This window comes from Stegodyphus dumicola, chromosome X1 (genome assembly GCF_044657685.1).
Source record: "Stegodyphus dumicola isolate Sdum_Otavi_A_Nest chromosome X1, ASM4465768v1".
NCBI classification, from domain to species: domain Eukaryota; kingdom Metazoa; phylum Arthropoda; class Arachnida; order Araneae; family Eresidae; genus Stegodyphus; species Stegodyphus dumicola.
This window is the reverse complement of record NC_140780.1, coordinates 155,702,715-155,720,952: the sequence shown is the minus strand read 5'-3', so window position 1 is coordinate 155,720,952 and position 18,238 is coordinate 155,702,715. Positions and strand designations below refer to the sequence as shown.

At 34.0% G+C, this 18,238-nt stretch overlaps 1 protein-coding gene across 25 annotated transcripts in view; it reads right to left on the bottom strand.

Annotated features, from left to right (window-relative positions):
* LOC118203271 (NADPH oxidase 4-like) overlaps positions 1-18,238 on the bottom strand; it is a 365,714-nt gene that overhangs the window by 210,593 nt on the left and 136,883 nt on the right. For 24 of the 25 annotated variants that reach the window (XR_015038575.1, XR_015038569.1, XR_015038570.1 and 21 more), the window contains one exon: positions 3,843-4,007. The exons of the other annotated variant lie outside the window; for it this stretch is intronic. Coding sequence is in view for 15 of the 24 variants with exons in the window: in XM_085807835.1 (XP_085663961.1) it covers positions 3,843-4,007 (165 nt within the window). In the remaining 9 variants the exon portion in view is untranslated. The remainder of the gene's footprint in view (positions 1-3,842; positions 4,008-18,238) is intronic. 25 annotated transcript variants of the gene reach the window in all.

Genomic DNA, 18,238 nt, shown 5'->3' with positions numbered 1-18,238 from the left:
ATATTATTGAAAATATTATAAAAGACTGGTTGAACTGTGCTTCCTTTCGAGAAAAGTATCATAAACAAAAAGGAAAATTTACAACAGAAGGAAGTTTGTAAACAATGGAATAAAAAATTTGTGTATTAGCTTGTACGAAAAATACTATAATTAAAGTTATTAATTGTTCAGTTTGTTTCCTAACTTTCATGAAGACTTGGATTGCTAGAGGATACTTAGCTTAAGCAAATATTGTATCTTATGCATTGTATTACTGAATATGAAAATAACTAGTTCCTTGAATTTGAATGTTTGATTCTAGAAGAGAAATTTATTACATGAATATGCAATATGGAAATTAATTTCATTACATTTCCTTTAATACTTTTAATTTTGCTTTAAAATTTTATGAAATAAAAGAAAACTATCAGTTTATATATTTCGGGAATTTAATGCATTCCTAGTAGCTGAATTAAATTAAAACCTTTTGCAATAAATGCTTCAAATTTTAAATTATGACAATAATTATATTTTAACTGAAAATTGCTTGTTAAGATCCTTATCCATTGACTGCAGTCACACTGAACTAATTTTATAAATGAAATTTATGGCAAAATAATGAATTTGTGAAAGATATATGTCATTTTATTTGTTTATTAACTTTCAAAACACGCCTTCTAACTTTATAAACAAATTAGATGGACAGAGGCCCACCAGCGGCCGAGCGGTAAAGTCGCTGAACACTGGTAGTTCGGTCCGAGGTTCGAATCCCGCGAACGGGCTGGCTGCATGGGCGTTTTCGTGGTTTTCCCATGTGTAACGTGTATACGAGCCAGTTTCCCTTAGAAAGTCCTCCACGAAGGCATCCCTCCTCTTAGGCAGATAGCCCTCGAGGCTTTGCCATAATCACACACACATACATGGACAGAAGTAATTTTTACAGAGAACTGTTTAGTACAGCTAAATTGCTTGTAAACAGAACACAAGAAAAAATATTTATTATTTTTAAATTTTGCATACATTTAAATGCAAACTTTTAAATTTACTTTAATGACAAGAAATATCCAAGCATTCACTTTAAATTCCCATCATCTTGATGCTTTTAGTCTATTACAATGACAAAAACTCTAGATAGCAGTAGTCTCATATAAAGTTTAAGTACAGTTATTAAACTGGCATATCAGATCTTATTAGTGTTGAAGGAAAACAATTTGTTTTTAATTTACTGCAAAAAAGTACCGTATTTAATAAGAAATAATTATATCGTCCAGAATATAATACAGTCTCCCATTAAAATAGTTTGGTGTATATGATCACATGAATAAGGTTTCAGAATTTTGAAAATTGCAATGATTCTGGCCATATATTAAAAATCGTGATTTGCAGTCTGATTCCTTTTCCTTCCAGTAAGAACAATAACTTTATTTCTTGGTTAATGTATTAAGCTTAAAATATATTTTTATCATAAGAAATGTAACAAATTTTGTTTTTATATGTAGTTAACAGGAATTGAGTGTAAAAATTTCATGGAAATATAAGGTTTAGATTATATTGCATTGGAGGAACTGCATGTAAATGTAGAGAAAAAAGTGTAAAGTTTCATTAATAAATGGCATGTCCGTAATGAACTAAGAGAATACAAAAAAATAATAGAATTTGAATTTTGATGCACATATACAGCATAACATATATCTGTAAATGTAACATTTCAGGCTCAACTCTTCAGACAGATAATGTCTTTTCCAGAAAATTGCAGTGTTCTCTTCCGTTAAAGAATTGTAAATTATTATATGAATTCACAATTTGGAAACTAAGTTTCTGGCACATTAGACGCAAGTATTAGAAAGAATTGTAAATTATTATATGAATTCACAATTTGGAAACTAAGTTTCTGGCACATTAGACGCAAATATTACAAACACAAATATTTCATGTACTGTTGTCCTTCAGAGTCTGTACATATAGACCGGATTCAGAACGTTCTAGTTAGACGTAACTCAAAACGTTCTAGTTAAACGTGATTCGGAACGTTCTTTGCATGTTATACAGAAATGTTAACGGTACAAGTATTTGACGTGCTCTTGCTCGTTATAAACCTTTAATCTATAGACCACATTCAGAATGTCTGCCCAAGCGTTAAGAGAACGTTCTGCTAGCACGTTATAGAAACTTTCAAAGAACGTTCTAGGAACGTTATATGAAATTGTTACTAGTACTACATTTTGACGTTCTATTGTCCATTAATGAACTACATCTTACAGACGTAATTCAGAACGTTTTGCCTGAACGTTAAAGAAACGTTCTGCTAGAACTTTGAAGGAACTTTCTGTTAGAAAGTTAACGGAGCTTCCATATAACGTTCAAGGGACGTTTTATAAAATTGTTAGTAACGCCATTTTTCGACGTTCTACTGCCCGTTATTGAACTGTAATATATTGACGTGATTCACCACGTTCTGTTAGAACGTTAGAAGAACATTCATAGAACGTTATAAAAAAGTGATAGTAGTACCACTTTTGACGTACTACTGTCCGTTATTGAACTGCAATACATAGACGTGGTTCAGAACGTTCAGGTAAAACGTGCCAAAAACGCTGTACTAGAACGTTAATGACACGTTGCATGAAAGTGTTACAAACACAAGTATTTGACGTGTTATTGCCCGTCTTAGAACTGTAACATATAGATGGCATTTTGAACGTTCCCAACACGTTTGTGAAGCACTTGCACTGAACGTTCTTGTGCTAGTTGGGATGGTCTTGCAAATGAGTATTTTATTATCAGTACCAAGAACGCTGTTCCGAACAATTAAGGGGGCGAGTGTACATTTACGCACTCGGAACTTGGCTAAAAAGTGTGTAATGTGTGGGAATTATATGAGACAGTGATCAAGAGTAACTCTAAGGTATCGGGCTTACTTCGTTCATGGGACTAGTCACCAAATTCTTGGAACAGCTGAACAACCACATTTTGTTGTACTCGGTCCCGGAAGTGCAAAAGATAACCACAGCGACGACCGCCCGGTAATCACACAGAACCCTTTCCAAACACGTCAATGAATCACGCGGGTCACGAAGCTACTTGTAATCCGGGATAATGTCACAATCATTAAAAGCACATTGTGATCGTCTGTCAGCGCCACAGCATCTCAGGCTCCCATGAGTCTCAGAGCCTCATGTTCCTGAAGTTACATATTCTATCTACTTACGACAAACGGTTTCGAATATAAGGCCCAGTAATGGTTTGCGGACACGGTGCATAGTTACTATTACAGTAGTAGAGTAAAAAAAATGCCGAAAAAGAGCAACTTTCTCAGACGGGTAAAGGGAGAAGATGTTATTTAAGAACTATATTTATAGCTAGATGGCAGCTGTTTCTGCATGCTCGTGTTCACTTTACTTTTCTTGTCACATAACGACATTTTATAGTAACTATGTAATCTAGATGTCTGTATTTGCTGTTCAATGGCAACTTAATTTTAAAATAGTTGTTTTTTGCCTTAACTATTCCAATAACAGTGTTCGGTGTCTGAATGAGTATTGCTTGGCAGAATTGTTTTACGCCAAGCAGAGTTTGGCTTTAGTGTAACCCTAAAGTTATTTCGTTTTTGCCTTATTAGTATGTATGATTTTTGACTTGATGTAAGAGCATATGGTTGCTCGCTTTTAGCTAAGTTACATAGGTAACTATAAGCACATGCGTGTGCTAGTATTCAATAATGTTGTTTTTGTTAAAATAAATTTGTTATTGTTAATATTGCAGTCCACTTACTGAAGTTAAGTTTCATTAAATAAGTTGGAGCTATCTTCGGCAAGAACAAACAGTAACGCTATATTTTGTAATAGGGTTAATAATTCGCTTACCTGACCTGGTTGAGCACTAAAACCTTCTTTCAATAGTTTTAAACATATTAGTTGACATTCATATACTTGGAATCCTAATAATTTTACGTGGCATCTTCTCCTGAACAGACGAAAGCACAAATCAATCATGTAGATAGTCAAAGCTGCCAATACCCACCTCCATGTCTGAAAGAAGTATAAAAAAAGTATTATACAGATGTTCATTATTTTATAGTTTCTGTCAAACTTGTGACAACCTAAAACGAAAGCATTTTATGAAAATTCTGCTGCATATACTCTGATCATAAAAATTAAAGTAGAATGAGAAAAATATGCTCACTAAATTAGTATTGCAACCAGTTCACTATGCTGTAGTTATTTATGTTAATCAAACACAATTGAAGGCAAAATTACAGTTCTGCGCATACGTTAGCGTTGGAAATCTGCAGATTCGGTGACTGGCAATGTCGTGCGCAATGGACGCACGTTGCAGTTATGCACGTTGGTAGTGTTGTTTCAAGTGCACGTGGTTTCTGATAGTAATCTCTTATTCCTACAAACCCCTCCTAAAGGTTTTTCCTATGATGTAAATAATGTGAAGTCTCCTCAAAACAGGGTTATTTGAGGGGCCTGTAATAACAGGATAAAATTCCTGCTGACTCAGGCCTATTAAAATATATCAAAGATAGCGATCGGTGTTCAATAGTTATGGCTCAAAGGCATCTTTTATAAGCTAAAAATGGCTAATAATAAGGCAAAATCGAGAGAGGTCAAACACAAAAAGAGGTCGCCCAAGATTTGAATATCACTCAAAGCGTCATACCAGTAGTTTGGAGTTGCTTTCTAAGTACTGGATCAGTTTATAGACAGCCTCGTCAAGAGCGACCAAGAGCTAAAACTTCATCAGAAAACCATTTTCTGTCGTTGTCAGCTGGAAGAAACGGCGAAGTGACTACAAGAGATGCGGTTTTAGACCTTCAAGCTTCCACAGTAACTCGAATTAGCCATTCTTCTGCTCATGAAGGCTTAATGACGTTAGACTGGATGTGAGAAAATCAATGGTTTGTTTTCCACTCGTCCAGCTTCCAGAGGGCCCCGTTAAAACTGGTGCCGTCATCAATGGAGCCAAGAAGAGTGGGCCCAAGTATTGTTTACTGACAAGTCCAGATATAGTCTGAGCAGTCATTCTAAATGGGCTTTAATTTTGGGTGAGAAGAAGGAACATGCAACTTTTTTTCCCTTGTACGTTAAATATCCCATTTCCGTGACTGCCGTTTAGGGTTTGGGGATGAATCATGAAAACTGGCCGTATCGAGCAACATATCTTTCAAGGAGGTTCTGTAACTGCTCGAAGATATGTGGACGAAATATTGGAACTCCAAGTTTGACTATTCAGGGGTTCCGTTGGTACAGAGATTTTTGCTAATGCTAGGTCTCATCGAGCATATGTTGTGTCAGAATACTTACACACGAAAGATATCACTCGAATGGATTGGCCACCTTACTCACTCGACTTGAACCGTGGCCTTCGAGAAACCATGGCCTTCGAGTTTCTCGAAGGCCACGCTTGAACCCGATTGAGCACGCGTGGCATGCCTTAAGGCGCCGAATTTGAGCACGCCCAAATTCCTCCCCGGACTGCCCAGGTGCTGAAAAATGCATGAAATCAGGACGGGAGGTGTGCATATCTGTCCGAGATGACCATACACGATAACAAATAAAACTTTCCCTCAAGAGGTAACTTAAATTTCCCATAAATTTGGTTTTAATTTCAATATCTCCCAAACACTGAAATTTATGTTAACGAATGCTTCTGTATGAATGTATATTAATAATTTTTCATTAAGTATCAGTTACGTTTTATTTCGGTCATTATTCTTTAAATTTTATGACCAGTATATAAACAAATACGAACTATATACCTAATCACCATATATATACATATATATATATATAACTCAGTGAAGGTGTTTTAATAAGCAGATAGCCCTCATGTAATTTGTCTGAATTAAATAATCCAAATCCAAAATGTTTTAATCTCCGATTTTTAAAATTTGCTATATCATTACTTTTTTAATAGCCAATATACTACATTCATTGAGATACTGTATTCATATTTATTGATATCTTCAGCATATTCAGGCACTATAGGATTAATTATATAGAGACTCAAAGATCTAATCTTAACTCTATCTCTTTGTCTAACTAATATACCTAACAACTAAACGTCCGCATTTTAAGCATCTACGCGAGTTCTTGCCACTACAAATAATTAAAATATTATGAGTTTCAAAGAAACTCAGCCCGGAAATTATTTTATTAACTGAAATATTTACTAAAGGTTACAGACTGTAAGGTTTTTCAGAGACGGAAACATGAAAAATCAGCTGTACCCTTGCCAGAAATCGAACCGCGGATTTTAGAACAGGTAGTTGGGATCTTCGAACGAGTAAGGTCATAGATGGGAGGGATGCTTTAATTCCATATAAGGGTATTTTAAATCATATAGTACATTTTTAAGAAAAGACTGCCACTTAATCAGAATTGCAGTATATTGTTAACTAAAATAGTAAGGGTACTTAATGAAACAATATGCACAGCAAATCAAAAAGATTCATCCTTTTATAAACGTCTATAGTTAACCAATGTAAATTGCACAGATTTACCTGTGATACATCAAATTAAGAATTAACTATCCAAGTTTCTTGTCCACATTGCTGTGTATTCAGAATGAATTTAACATTTTACCATCTAGGCACAGTTCTCTATAAATGATCTAAACTTTTTAAAATGCTAGTAAAAAATATACTATAGCTAGAAGTGGGTGTTCTTCCACCTTGGAGAGTTCAAAGGCATGACTGCAAAGGTCTGGCAGCTGCTGATTCCTTCCCACTTTTCAACACTGCTCGCATGCTTCTATTAAATGAAAAGTATGAGAAACTTCCGGCTTCGTCTTAATTGCAGACCTTTCTTATTTGTTTATTTCTCACCATAGCACAGAAAAAAATACGATTGAAAATATTTCTTGAAATTTCGCGTGAAAACAGGATTTCGCATTATTTAAGAGGGTTAGACGTCTCTTCTTGGAAAACTCATTGTTAAGTTATTACCCTTTTAACTTTGCTGGAGACAGTTTAAGAAAGAATTAAGAGATTAATTTTATTCCTAACTCCAGTCAATAGCGCATTTAAAGGAATCTTTATTTTTGAGAAGCCGAGGTTTTAAATGTTGTTGCAAAGTGGGAAAAAAAAGGAAAGGTGAAAAAAAAGAGCTTAAGTTGCAGGGAAGTGGTCGAACTCTCGAACAGAGAAACTGACTTTTCTTCAGAGCTTGCACAGTTGTAGAAGTTGTAGAATACAGATTTTTAGATAGATTCTCGATAACAAATCGAAAAGAGAAATTGGTACAACAAGTTTAATAAAAATTTCTGTAGGAATACCTTCGTAATCAAATTTATCGAATAGTTAAGTTCCCATTCCCTACTGTATCCACTGGCAGAGGCACAAAAACCTACTGGTTTGGTTTATTGAGATTATGACAAAGCACACTAGGGCTATCTGCCTAAGAGAAGGAATGTCTTCTGGGAGGACTTTCTAAGAAAAACTGGCTCGTATACACGTTACACATGGAGAAAACCACAAAAACGCCCATGCAGCCAGCCCGTTTGTGGGATTCGAACCTCGGACCGAACTACCAATGTTCAGCGACTTTATCGCTCGGCTGCTGGTGGGCCTCACAAAAACTTACTATCGCCGTTGCCGCACTCATAGGCCAGGTTTCGACATGGTATAAGTGAATTGGAAAATTTGGTGTTGGTTAAACCAGGGAGCGATATCTACACATTTGAAAATTTAAAAAATATTCTCATTAAAGCGTTCCATATTGTGAAAGATAGGGCCAAGCTCAAGTTGGAGCTATTTCAACTGAATTTCAGTCTAAAGTCGAAGATTTAGCGGATTTTATTTTAAGGAAAGTTTAAGCTTTTAATTTGTTGTACGGCAAGAGGCCGAATGAAGAAATTATTCAAACTATTTTGGTTCGGTTACTGCAACAAATCTAGGATTAGTTTGAACATCGTAATCCAACGACTTTCGAAAGTCTATTCGAGTTGTCAACTAAATTTCAAAATAGAAGCGTGTCGAAGACCATGATAGAGTATGGAAAGAGGATAAACGGGCAAAGTTTTAGGCCAGCGCCCTCAGCGAAGGTGACAGTTTGGCCAGAAAACACAATTCGGTAATTAAAGAAAAGATTCAACTGCGAGTAGCGGTAGCCTAAAGGAAACACAAAAGAAAAAACAGGAGGAAAGTAATACGAAAAATTTAAATTAGGAAGGGGTACAGAAAGAGAATACAGTTACTCCGGAAGTAAGACAATCCCTCAAAAGTTCAATTGAATACAGTCCAAGTTAAAAATTTGACATTGCAATTTGTGCACATGTTACTAAATAATACTTCTTCAGAGGCTCAAAGCTTAATGTAACTTTCTTGCAGAAGGGTAGACAATACTTTAGAAAATATAAACTGTTTAATATAGGAGTGGCAAAAGTTATACCACCCAAAGCAAGCAGTACAAATGCATAGACAAAATATTATTGCATGTGCAAGTTAAAAATGAACAATTAAAGGTAGTCTTTCTTGTCGTGAAAAATCTTCAACTTCCCGTAATTTTAAGGGTAGATATTTTGAAGGCGGTAAGCTCTTAGTTGAATTTCCAGGCTTCTATTATACAGCTGAATAGGAACAAATTGGAACAGAGATGGACGCATCCACCGAAAATCGGACTGAACCACTTGGGTGCGGATGAAAAAGAAAAACTACGAGAATTGGTAAATCACTTTTTAAATTTATTTAACGATTGTCTAGGCTACACACATATAGTGAATTACAATATAGATATGGGTACCACGGCTCCAGTGAAATCACAATCTTATCGCCAAGATAAAATAAAGGAAAAGATATTCCAGGAGCAAATCCAAGAAATGTTACGGAATAAAATAATAATACCACTAAGCAGTCCTTAAGTTAGTTCCGTGGTGCTGTGTAAAAAAAAACATTATCTACTACCTACAAACTACAAAGTATGGTGTTTCGCCGTTTACTATTAGAAAACTTAACATTCTAAGTATCCTGTCTATTCCCTCCCTATAACTGAAGAGATTATTCGGAAAATTATATCGACACAATTCATGACTGTTGTTGGATCTAACATCTAGCTACTTTGAATCTAACAACTAGCTCCAGGAGTGAAGCCGGAAGACATCCCGAAAGCCGTATTTAGAAAGAATTCCGCCGTTAACGTATTTTTTAGAAAGCCAGTAGGCTTACGCGGAGCACCCGCCACTCTCCAGCGTGCAAAGGATATAATCTTAACACCAGGATAAGGAAGAATACATTCATCCTACTCAGACCAGAGGTGGCCAACCTTTTTGGGAAGAGTGCCACTATCGGAAAAAAAGTTATGCGTGGTACTTCCAACATTTCCAACACACTAAAAATATAAAAAGGTGAAAAAATAATATTTATATGCTGATTATGGGATATTTACGCAAATAGCACTTTTTTATGTAAGTTTGATTAGTGGACATTTAAAAAGTAATATAATAAGTAAAACAAACCTATAAACTAGAGATTTATTGTTAATAAACACTTTTAAAGATTCAGTCAGTTAGGTTATGTATTAAAATGAATAATTTGAAACATTTAATCCTAAATAACTATTAAACAGTCAGTACTTAATTAATGTGGCTTTTGAATATGTAGTTTTTTTTTTTTTTTTTTTTTTTTTTTTTTTTAAATCGTCTGTATTAGGATTAGTTCTTGCATATACTAACAAAATTTGGTGTTTTAGATGCACATCAGTTAATCTTGAACGATAATTTGATTTTACGGTACAACTCCAATTATCTAAACTCTGACTAACCGAATCGCTTTCAGAATTTTCCAGAATGAACTGAAGAAGAGGAGAAAAAGGAAAAAGAAGCTCAAGAAATGGAAAGAGAAGAGACAGGGGAAGATGAGGATCAAGTGCCACTTGAGGAATTAAGAAAAATTCTTTTGAAAATTCCTCGATGTTTAGAAGTTAGTACAGAGGATACAGAAGAATGATAGTGTGTGATTCGTCAGACACTGGGTTTCAAATTCTAAGTGATGAACTTATTGAAAGTGTGAGAGAAAATGACTTTAATTTCGAAGTTGAAGCAAATACGGAACCATTAGCTAGTGCAGCGTTTGCCGGACTTGAAATTCGATGGAGCGTCAGCCCGATTGCGACCAAATGAAACTTCTCATTGTCAAGCGGGTGCATGACTTGGCTGCCCGAAAACGGATGAAGACAGTCAAACAGCTTACTTTGACCGAGATGTTTAGCAAGCAATGACTTTCAGGACTTGTAAGTACTGTACAATACGATATATAACATATACGTAAAAGTGTTGCCTTTTCACTTTAATTAATTAAAACCTCTTTTTCGTTAAAAATAGTTTTTTTCTTCCATTTTCAACATACAATATATACAGTAATTAATTAAAGTGTACGTAGATCCTTTCTTCGATAAAGATGCAATTATCCGAATTTTCGATTATCTGAATGGGGGTCCGGTCCCAACTGATTTGGATAATTGGAGTTCTACTGTATTATTTTTATAACAGGAGACATTTGTTCACAAACAAATGCTATTCCAAATCTATAACAACATCTGAAAGCCAAATCCTGTAAATTTGGAAAATTGCTTGAAATTTCAATGGAGCGTCAGCCCGATTGTGACCAAATGCAACTTCTCATTGTCAAGCGGGTGCGCGACTTGGCTGCACAAAAACGGATGAAGACAGTCAAACAGTTTACTTACGACCGAGATATTCAGCAAGCAATGACTTTCAGCACTTGTAAGTACTGTACAGTACGATATATAACATATAAGTAGATAGAAAACGTTGGTTTGGGGCTATGTGGCGCTGGAGCTGCGCGCCGCTCACAGGGGGGGAGGTAATTTACGGAGTAGCACGCGAGGTTTGCTACGTCATCAACCACGTGGATCAAGCACGGACGCTCTGCTTCTTGTTCGTGACGTCATCACGCATTATCACCTCGGATTATCTTGCTACGTCAGCCACTCCCGTTTCTGTTGTGATCCGGTTTCATGTCAGCGCTTATCTATTAACGAAAATCCGCAACCTGACTGCAGCATGCATTTACATGTTAGAATTTCTAGAATACTCTATTTAGTTCAGCAACGACCGCTAGAGAGCAGTAGTCTCACCCATAGCGCTTTCTGATTGATTCTCGTGGATACTGACCAAGTTATTAACCATTATTTTTAATTGATTATACTATTTGACTTAATATTGCAGTATTTAATGAAAAAATTAATGTATTTACATGTAAATTTCATGTATTTGCCCATGTATGGCATGTAAAACGTGGACGATAACACAAAGCCGTGCTTTTATCTCTTGAATCCTATTATTTGTTTATTATTTGATCGTATCTATCCTCTTTGTTTATCTGACTTTGTGCAGCGGAAACCAGCATGAGGCTGATGGATTGCACATAGGCAGTCCTGTTCCAACTTGCTCAGACCTTTGTACATCCTCGATAATGAATGAATTCACATAACTTTAAATTTATTTTATTTCTATTTTAGGTTAAGATATTTAAATTTCTCATTTCTTTATCTTACAAACATAATTTACGTAATTTTCTTTTCTTCTCGCCCTTAAATTAAATGTGCTAATTTTCACACCATATTTTTTATATACAAACATAAGATTTTCTTTTTTCTTTTTTCCCACATTTTTAAGTTTTACATTCTTTTCCCCTACGTTTAACTTGCAAAAGTAATAGATTTTATAAAAGTCATACGTTTTCACAATTTTATTTATTTATTTTTTTTTCTCTTTTATTTTACAAAAGGTTTTTTTCCCCTTCAGTTTAATCTTTCCTTTCCGTGTTTTACATTTTTCACTTTATTTGTTTTACAAAAGCTGTACTTATTTTGATACGATTTTTTCTTTCTTTTTTATGAACTCTGTCTTTTTTCCTATATTTTACGTCAAGATGTAATTTTTAATTATTCATTTATATAAAAGTATTTTTTTTAATTCTTTGAAGAATTTTCTTCTCTCATTTCTTTTTTCTTTCTTTTATTTTCCTGTTAAGGATTTTTCTTAATGTTTTAAATATTTATTGATGTTACACTTACATTTCTCGAAGCGTAAAGAGACATATATATTTCTCTGTCTATGAAATTTAAGCTGGAACTTACACGCATATAATTTGCCTCAAAAGGCTTTCATGGATAATATTTTCTGTTAATTTAAACCAATAAGTACGATGTTCCTTCCATATAGCTTACTTAGCATATTACATTTCTTATTATTTTTTACGCTACTAATACTTAAGATATACAAAACTTTTCCTTCTAATGTATTACACCATACTACTAACACTTAACAGGTGATACTCCGAACTTTCTCTTCTAATGTATTATGCTAACCATTTGAAACATTATAAAAAACGTCGTGGATTCTCTTTTACACATCTCATTTTTGTTCAAAGGATTCATGAAACGTGTCAAACAAATGTAAATTTTAAACTTTCTATTTTCCATTTAGACATTTTGCCTTACATTTAACCTTTATCATGTTTTTAAAACATATCCCTATTAATATTTCTGATTCTTTTTTTTTTTTTTTTTTCATAAAAATAAATACAGACTTATGCGGATTTTTCAAAGATCTACTGACTTTGAATTAAACCTTCTAATTCAGAGAAATTTCACAACATAAAATCTACTTGATCTAATATATGGACATCTCTAGCCAGTTTAGTTCAAATACATACGAAACAATATGAAATTTCTTATTATTGTCTACCCCAGTTTAATACGTTCCAACAGCATGTCATTTTCTATTATTTTACACTACAGACATTTACATGAATATATTCAGAACACTCCTTTTTATTGAGCAGGAGGTTTCAGATATATTACTAACACAGATTGACTCTTTGAAATATTTTACAAAAATATCTTGGATTTTTTTGTACACATTGTATTTAAATCACCGAACATACGTTAAATTTTGATTTCTATCATGTGAAAACTTCACCCGGATTCTTAATGCAATCCTACCATTTAACCGCAGACCTTAATAAACACTGCTATATTTGAACTTAACACAGCCACAATTTTTTAACAAGCTACAGAACTTTTAACTACAGAGAAGAATATCCACATTGTAATGTAATATTTTGAATTCACTATAGAGCCATATTTGTGTAAAACATCTAAAAAGAAAGAATATCTGCACATGCAATTAATGTTAAGTAACGGAAGTGAAACTTTGTCATCTTTTTCTCAACTTAGAATATAAAATTTTCTCAGCTAGGAATACATATATTTTTTTTCAAGTAGTATGATCTTTATTTTAACAAGTCTCAAAGCTTTTTAATATATTCCTTCTAACTTAAGATATGCATTTCAAATTGACAAACACTGAACTCTTACAGCTTTTTGAGAATGATTTTTATGGTATGATACATAACAAATAAAATCCTACATAACAGGGAATATTGACATGAATTTCCAAATAATAATACAACGTAACATCAATATATTCAATTTAACTGAAGATACGCATTTCAAACTGACATTACTTTACTTAGAGTTCTTACAGCTATTTGAGTATATCTGATATTTAATTTTTCCCAGATATGAGAAACATTTTTGCATAAGTAGCACACAAAACATATAATATTGACATGAACTCTATATCATGGTCCAACATTGGTAACTTAAATGAACCTTTAATACATTTTAGTATGAATTAATTTTAAAAAGAAAAATTCAAATACAAGTATTCAAACAGAAATGCTTCACAAATTTACATATTAAGTTAACACTCAAGAGAATACCTATATATCTAGAGATCTTATTTACACTAGTTGGTAATGTAATTTATTAAAACAGCCGCAGACGTATAGGAGAGGTATGCAATATCCATGAAAAGACTTCCTACCAAGCCAAAGAGCAATAGTGAAATATAACATATAAGAAGGGAAAAAATGTCTGAGTATGGAAAACATGAACAAGGAATGAATATTTTTTCTGAAAATGTCCCGAATGGGATAGGTCAGGGGTAAGAACCTTAACCAGTTTCAGGAATAGGGCCTGAAAAATAATGAAGTATTTTTAATCTTAATTTTGTCTATAATGTTGTAATATCGTGTGGCCCCAACTTGTCAGCAATTGTAGTAGTGACTGCTACGAAGTTTGAATTTACACAGTCACGTAAGAAGGGTTTAAAGCCCTTTTTATTCAACTTTTAAAATAACAGCTGCGCCCACTTGACGCTCACAACTACGCCGACCCGGCGGTTTAACTGAAACAGAATGTAAAACTGAAAAATAATCACTGGATGAATAAATGGCGAGATCACTATCCACGAGGCTCTGAGATCTTAACTAACCTAACCACGTTCTACAATAGCGCTGAGATTCAGCGAGCTTACTAATTAAGCAGTTGAGAGATCCAACAAAATCTGCCGAGATAGGCACACAGGCCGACACGCGCGGTTCTTAAATTCCTACCTAGCAACCTTCACATTCGCTTTTCAAGAAGCACACGTACAATCTCGATTTCCTTCTATTTAAACTCAACTTACTTCTGCTAAATTTGAATATACTGCGCGCTCTACTACAATTTATATACTCTAGCATTGGCAATTCTAGGGGAAAGTAAAGGCTTGACAGGAAAGATAACTTAAAATAAATATTAGTTAAAATAAATATAAACCCTACATTTGCCGCTGCCAGAATTTGGTAAACTTGAAAGCAGGTCCTAGAAACGACCTGTTGAAAAGTTTCCATATTCTAACCTAAGATTCAAGAGCCTCGTTTACATAATACAAACTTTTGCCCGACAAAATTTTACAATAGTTTTTGTAGACGATTAGAATATGTTCTTACAGGATCTTCTCTGCTGTTGCTCTTCATCAATCAATCTTTTCCTCTTCATTCCAGCATCTGGAAGGAATAAGTATCAGTATATTCCAAATACATTATGATTTACACTTTCTTAATATTCGGTAATATTTTCGTTTTGGATCATTTTCTTTTCCTTATTTAACTGCTTAAATTCACATTCATTCAAATATTCAAACATGAATTTAACTTTACCCTGGTTCGCCACCATGTGTGGTGTGAAACGGGAATCTTCATGTTTTTGTATTTCAACACTTCCCCTAACCACAATGATTTGTTAGATTTCAATCGACCAATTATGACACACCCTATTGAAACATACTGAAACTCGATGAGCTATGATTAACATTCTTAAATTCAAGTGTGGGTGGAGAAGCCTAAAAACCACATTTATTCTAATTTCTCCCTCATTCATCTTTTCACATGCAGGCTTTCACTCTAAAGCATGCTTTTATCTACTGTTTAACACTTAGGGTTTAACTCGTTTCCTTTGAGCATTTACTTTTAGCGTCTAAAATTTTATGCTTCTAGACTAAATTCTACTTTTACATAACTTTCAAGTATTTACCTATATTTACAAAATTCTAATACATATGATTTTTAGAATTTAAAATAAGATGAATAAGAGAAAATAAAATTTTACTTCACGCTTTCTTCGCCAAGCTGGCGACACTGAAACTAAATTTTCCATTAATACAACAATACGAAGCTAGTTTATCTTCGGCCAAATTTTGGCTTTAACATAACAGAACCAGGCTTTCGACCAACATGAACTGCGGCTGATCTTTAGAATATGGTAACTGGTAGTTTGGCGACATTTTGGAGGCGATAAAGGTTACTACCTGGGACTTTGGTAATAATGTGAGCAGTACTCAGTTTCGATTACGCATTATTTTGTGTGAGGGAAATGAGAGATCATGGGATATGTCATGTGATATTAATGGACGAATTACGGTTCTTTAATCGGAAAAGGGGGGAATTTGGAAGAATATCTGTGGCTGTATATTATTTTGTATTAAGTTTCATTGTGTGTTGTGTGAAGTAGGGTTGAATAATTTTGGGATTGTATGGCGCTGTCTAAAGTGAATTCTAGATTTTTAATGCGTCATTCCGAGGCATTGTGATAAAGAGAATTTTGCTTTTTATTTAGCGGAGGAAGTGTGGAGGAAAAATTCGCAGAAAAAATTGTTCAATAATTTTATTGAATCCATAATAAAAGTGTATCCACCATGTAAGCAAGATTCTGAAGAAGATTAGGTAAGTTAGTATTTTTAATTATTTGAGGATATTATTTTTATGCATTGTTCTAAATGTAAGGTGGAAGTAAAGTAATTTGGTATTATTGGGAAAATTGTTATTAGCAATGATTTAGTTTAAAGTAATTAGGATTGTAAGCTAATTTTTATTAATTTAATGTATGTGGGTTATTTATATTTTAAGTAGTGTTTTTGAATTTAATTATATTTTAATTAAATGATAGTTATTTTGTGAATTTTATGTTTGTAGGAATTTGGTATACGTTTTAGTTGAAGTAAACGTGCATGGAAATAATTTAAATATTTGACACTAAGTATTTGTAATGTTTGCGGTATGAATTCGTTGGTGACGTTTATAATATAATAGATAATTTAGAAGTAAAAGTTTTTGGATATTTTATTTATTTTATACGTGGAAATGTTCATATTTGGAAAGGGTATATACTTTTTCGTTATTAGGTAATTTCATATATGTTCTTTTTAACGGGTGTAAAGATTCAGAAAATTGTCATGCATTTTCGTGAAATTTTTCTAATTTATGAGAAAAAAGCAGTGTACATGGATATGGTGAAGAGTGTGCGCAATGCCATTTTTGTGCAATTCTGGGATTTTTTTTTAAGCAAAAATAAGTCGACGTGTACATCGTTTAGTGATATTTTAATTAAATAATAGTTATTTTGTGAATTTCATGTTTGTAGAAATTTGGTATACGTTTTAGTTGAAGTAAACGTGCATGGAAATAATTTAAATATTTGACACTAAGTATTTGTAATGCTTGCGGTATGAATTCGTTGGTGACGTTTATATTATAATAGATGATTTAGAGGTAAACGTTTTTGGATATTTTATTTATTTTATGTGTGGAAATGTTCATATTTGGAAAGGGTATATAGTTTTTCGCGATTAGGTAATTTCATATATGTTCTTTTTACCGGGTTTAAAGATTCAGAAAATTGTCATGTATTTTCGTGAAATTTTTCTAATTTATGAGAAAAAAGCAGTGTAAATGGATATAGTGAAGAGTGTGCGCAATGCTATTTTTGTGTAATTCTGGGATGTTTTTTTAAGTAAAAATAAGTCGACGTGTACATGGTTTATGTGTATGTGTTATTTTGAAAAACGCGTAAGGAGTATGGTATTGTGGACTTTTTCCCAAATTTGCAGTGAATATTTGTCATGATTAAGCCGTTTTGTTAGATAAAATTTCTAGCATAAGTGTAATTCGGCTAGTAGATTGTTGGAAGAAGTGTTCAGTAGATAAAAAGAAAAGAAACATGTCTTTACTTCGTGAAGACAAAATAGCGGCGAAAAAAAAATGGAGGGTTGCTGTAGCAGAGTTGGTCGCCAAATTTTCGCCAAAAAATCGCCAAGTTACCATAATCTAAAGATCAACCTGAACTGCTTGTTCTTAGATATTACACTTAAAGAAAATAATGCTTTTGCTTTAGCTAAATACAGTAAAACAAAACTAAGTCTTAACCGAGAGAAATTGTCTTCCGTTAACACACAGAACTTCGTATTTACACATAACATTTCAGAAAAAAAGAAAAATTTGTAGAAGATTTTAACTTATCTCTGACTTTTCGGTGCTTGGAACTCTGACATCCTCTTCTGGCAGAATAGATCCCAAGTTACCGAATTCATGGAAGTTAACCTCCTTTTTTGATTCCTTACAGTTTCCTCCATGGTCACTCTCCTCTTTCGCCCTCTGTACGCCGGCCTTATGGGGTGGTAGTCTTCGGGTTCCTGTCTTTTCCGCTTGGCCGCCTCCGGTTTGGATTCTTGCTTGAATTTTTTCTGCTAGTCTCAATCTTTTCGTTCCTCTTGCTGTCTCTTTCTTCTCATGAACGGCGGCCTTGTTTGTTCCTGACTATCTGGCCCTGGAAGTGGTTTCCTCGACGCAGAATTTCTGCTGTGGGATGTTGTACGTGGTCTTTTCCTGTTGTTGTCTACCAAAGATTCTTTACGAGGCGGCGTTGATTTCCTGCACTTCTTGACTGCTGGAGTCTGACCATTCTCTTTCCTTCTTTTCGGGACCCTAGAATGACTTGTAGAAGGGCTAAGTTCCTCTTCTGTTCTCTGCTTCTTGGGTGGTGGAGCGGGCGGCGTTAATTCTGGAATTTCCACTTCTTTTGCACTTGAGTCCTGCAAGAAACTTTTAAGGATTTCGAAATCATTTTGA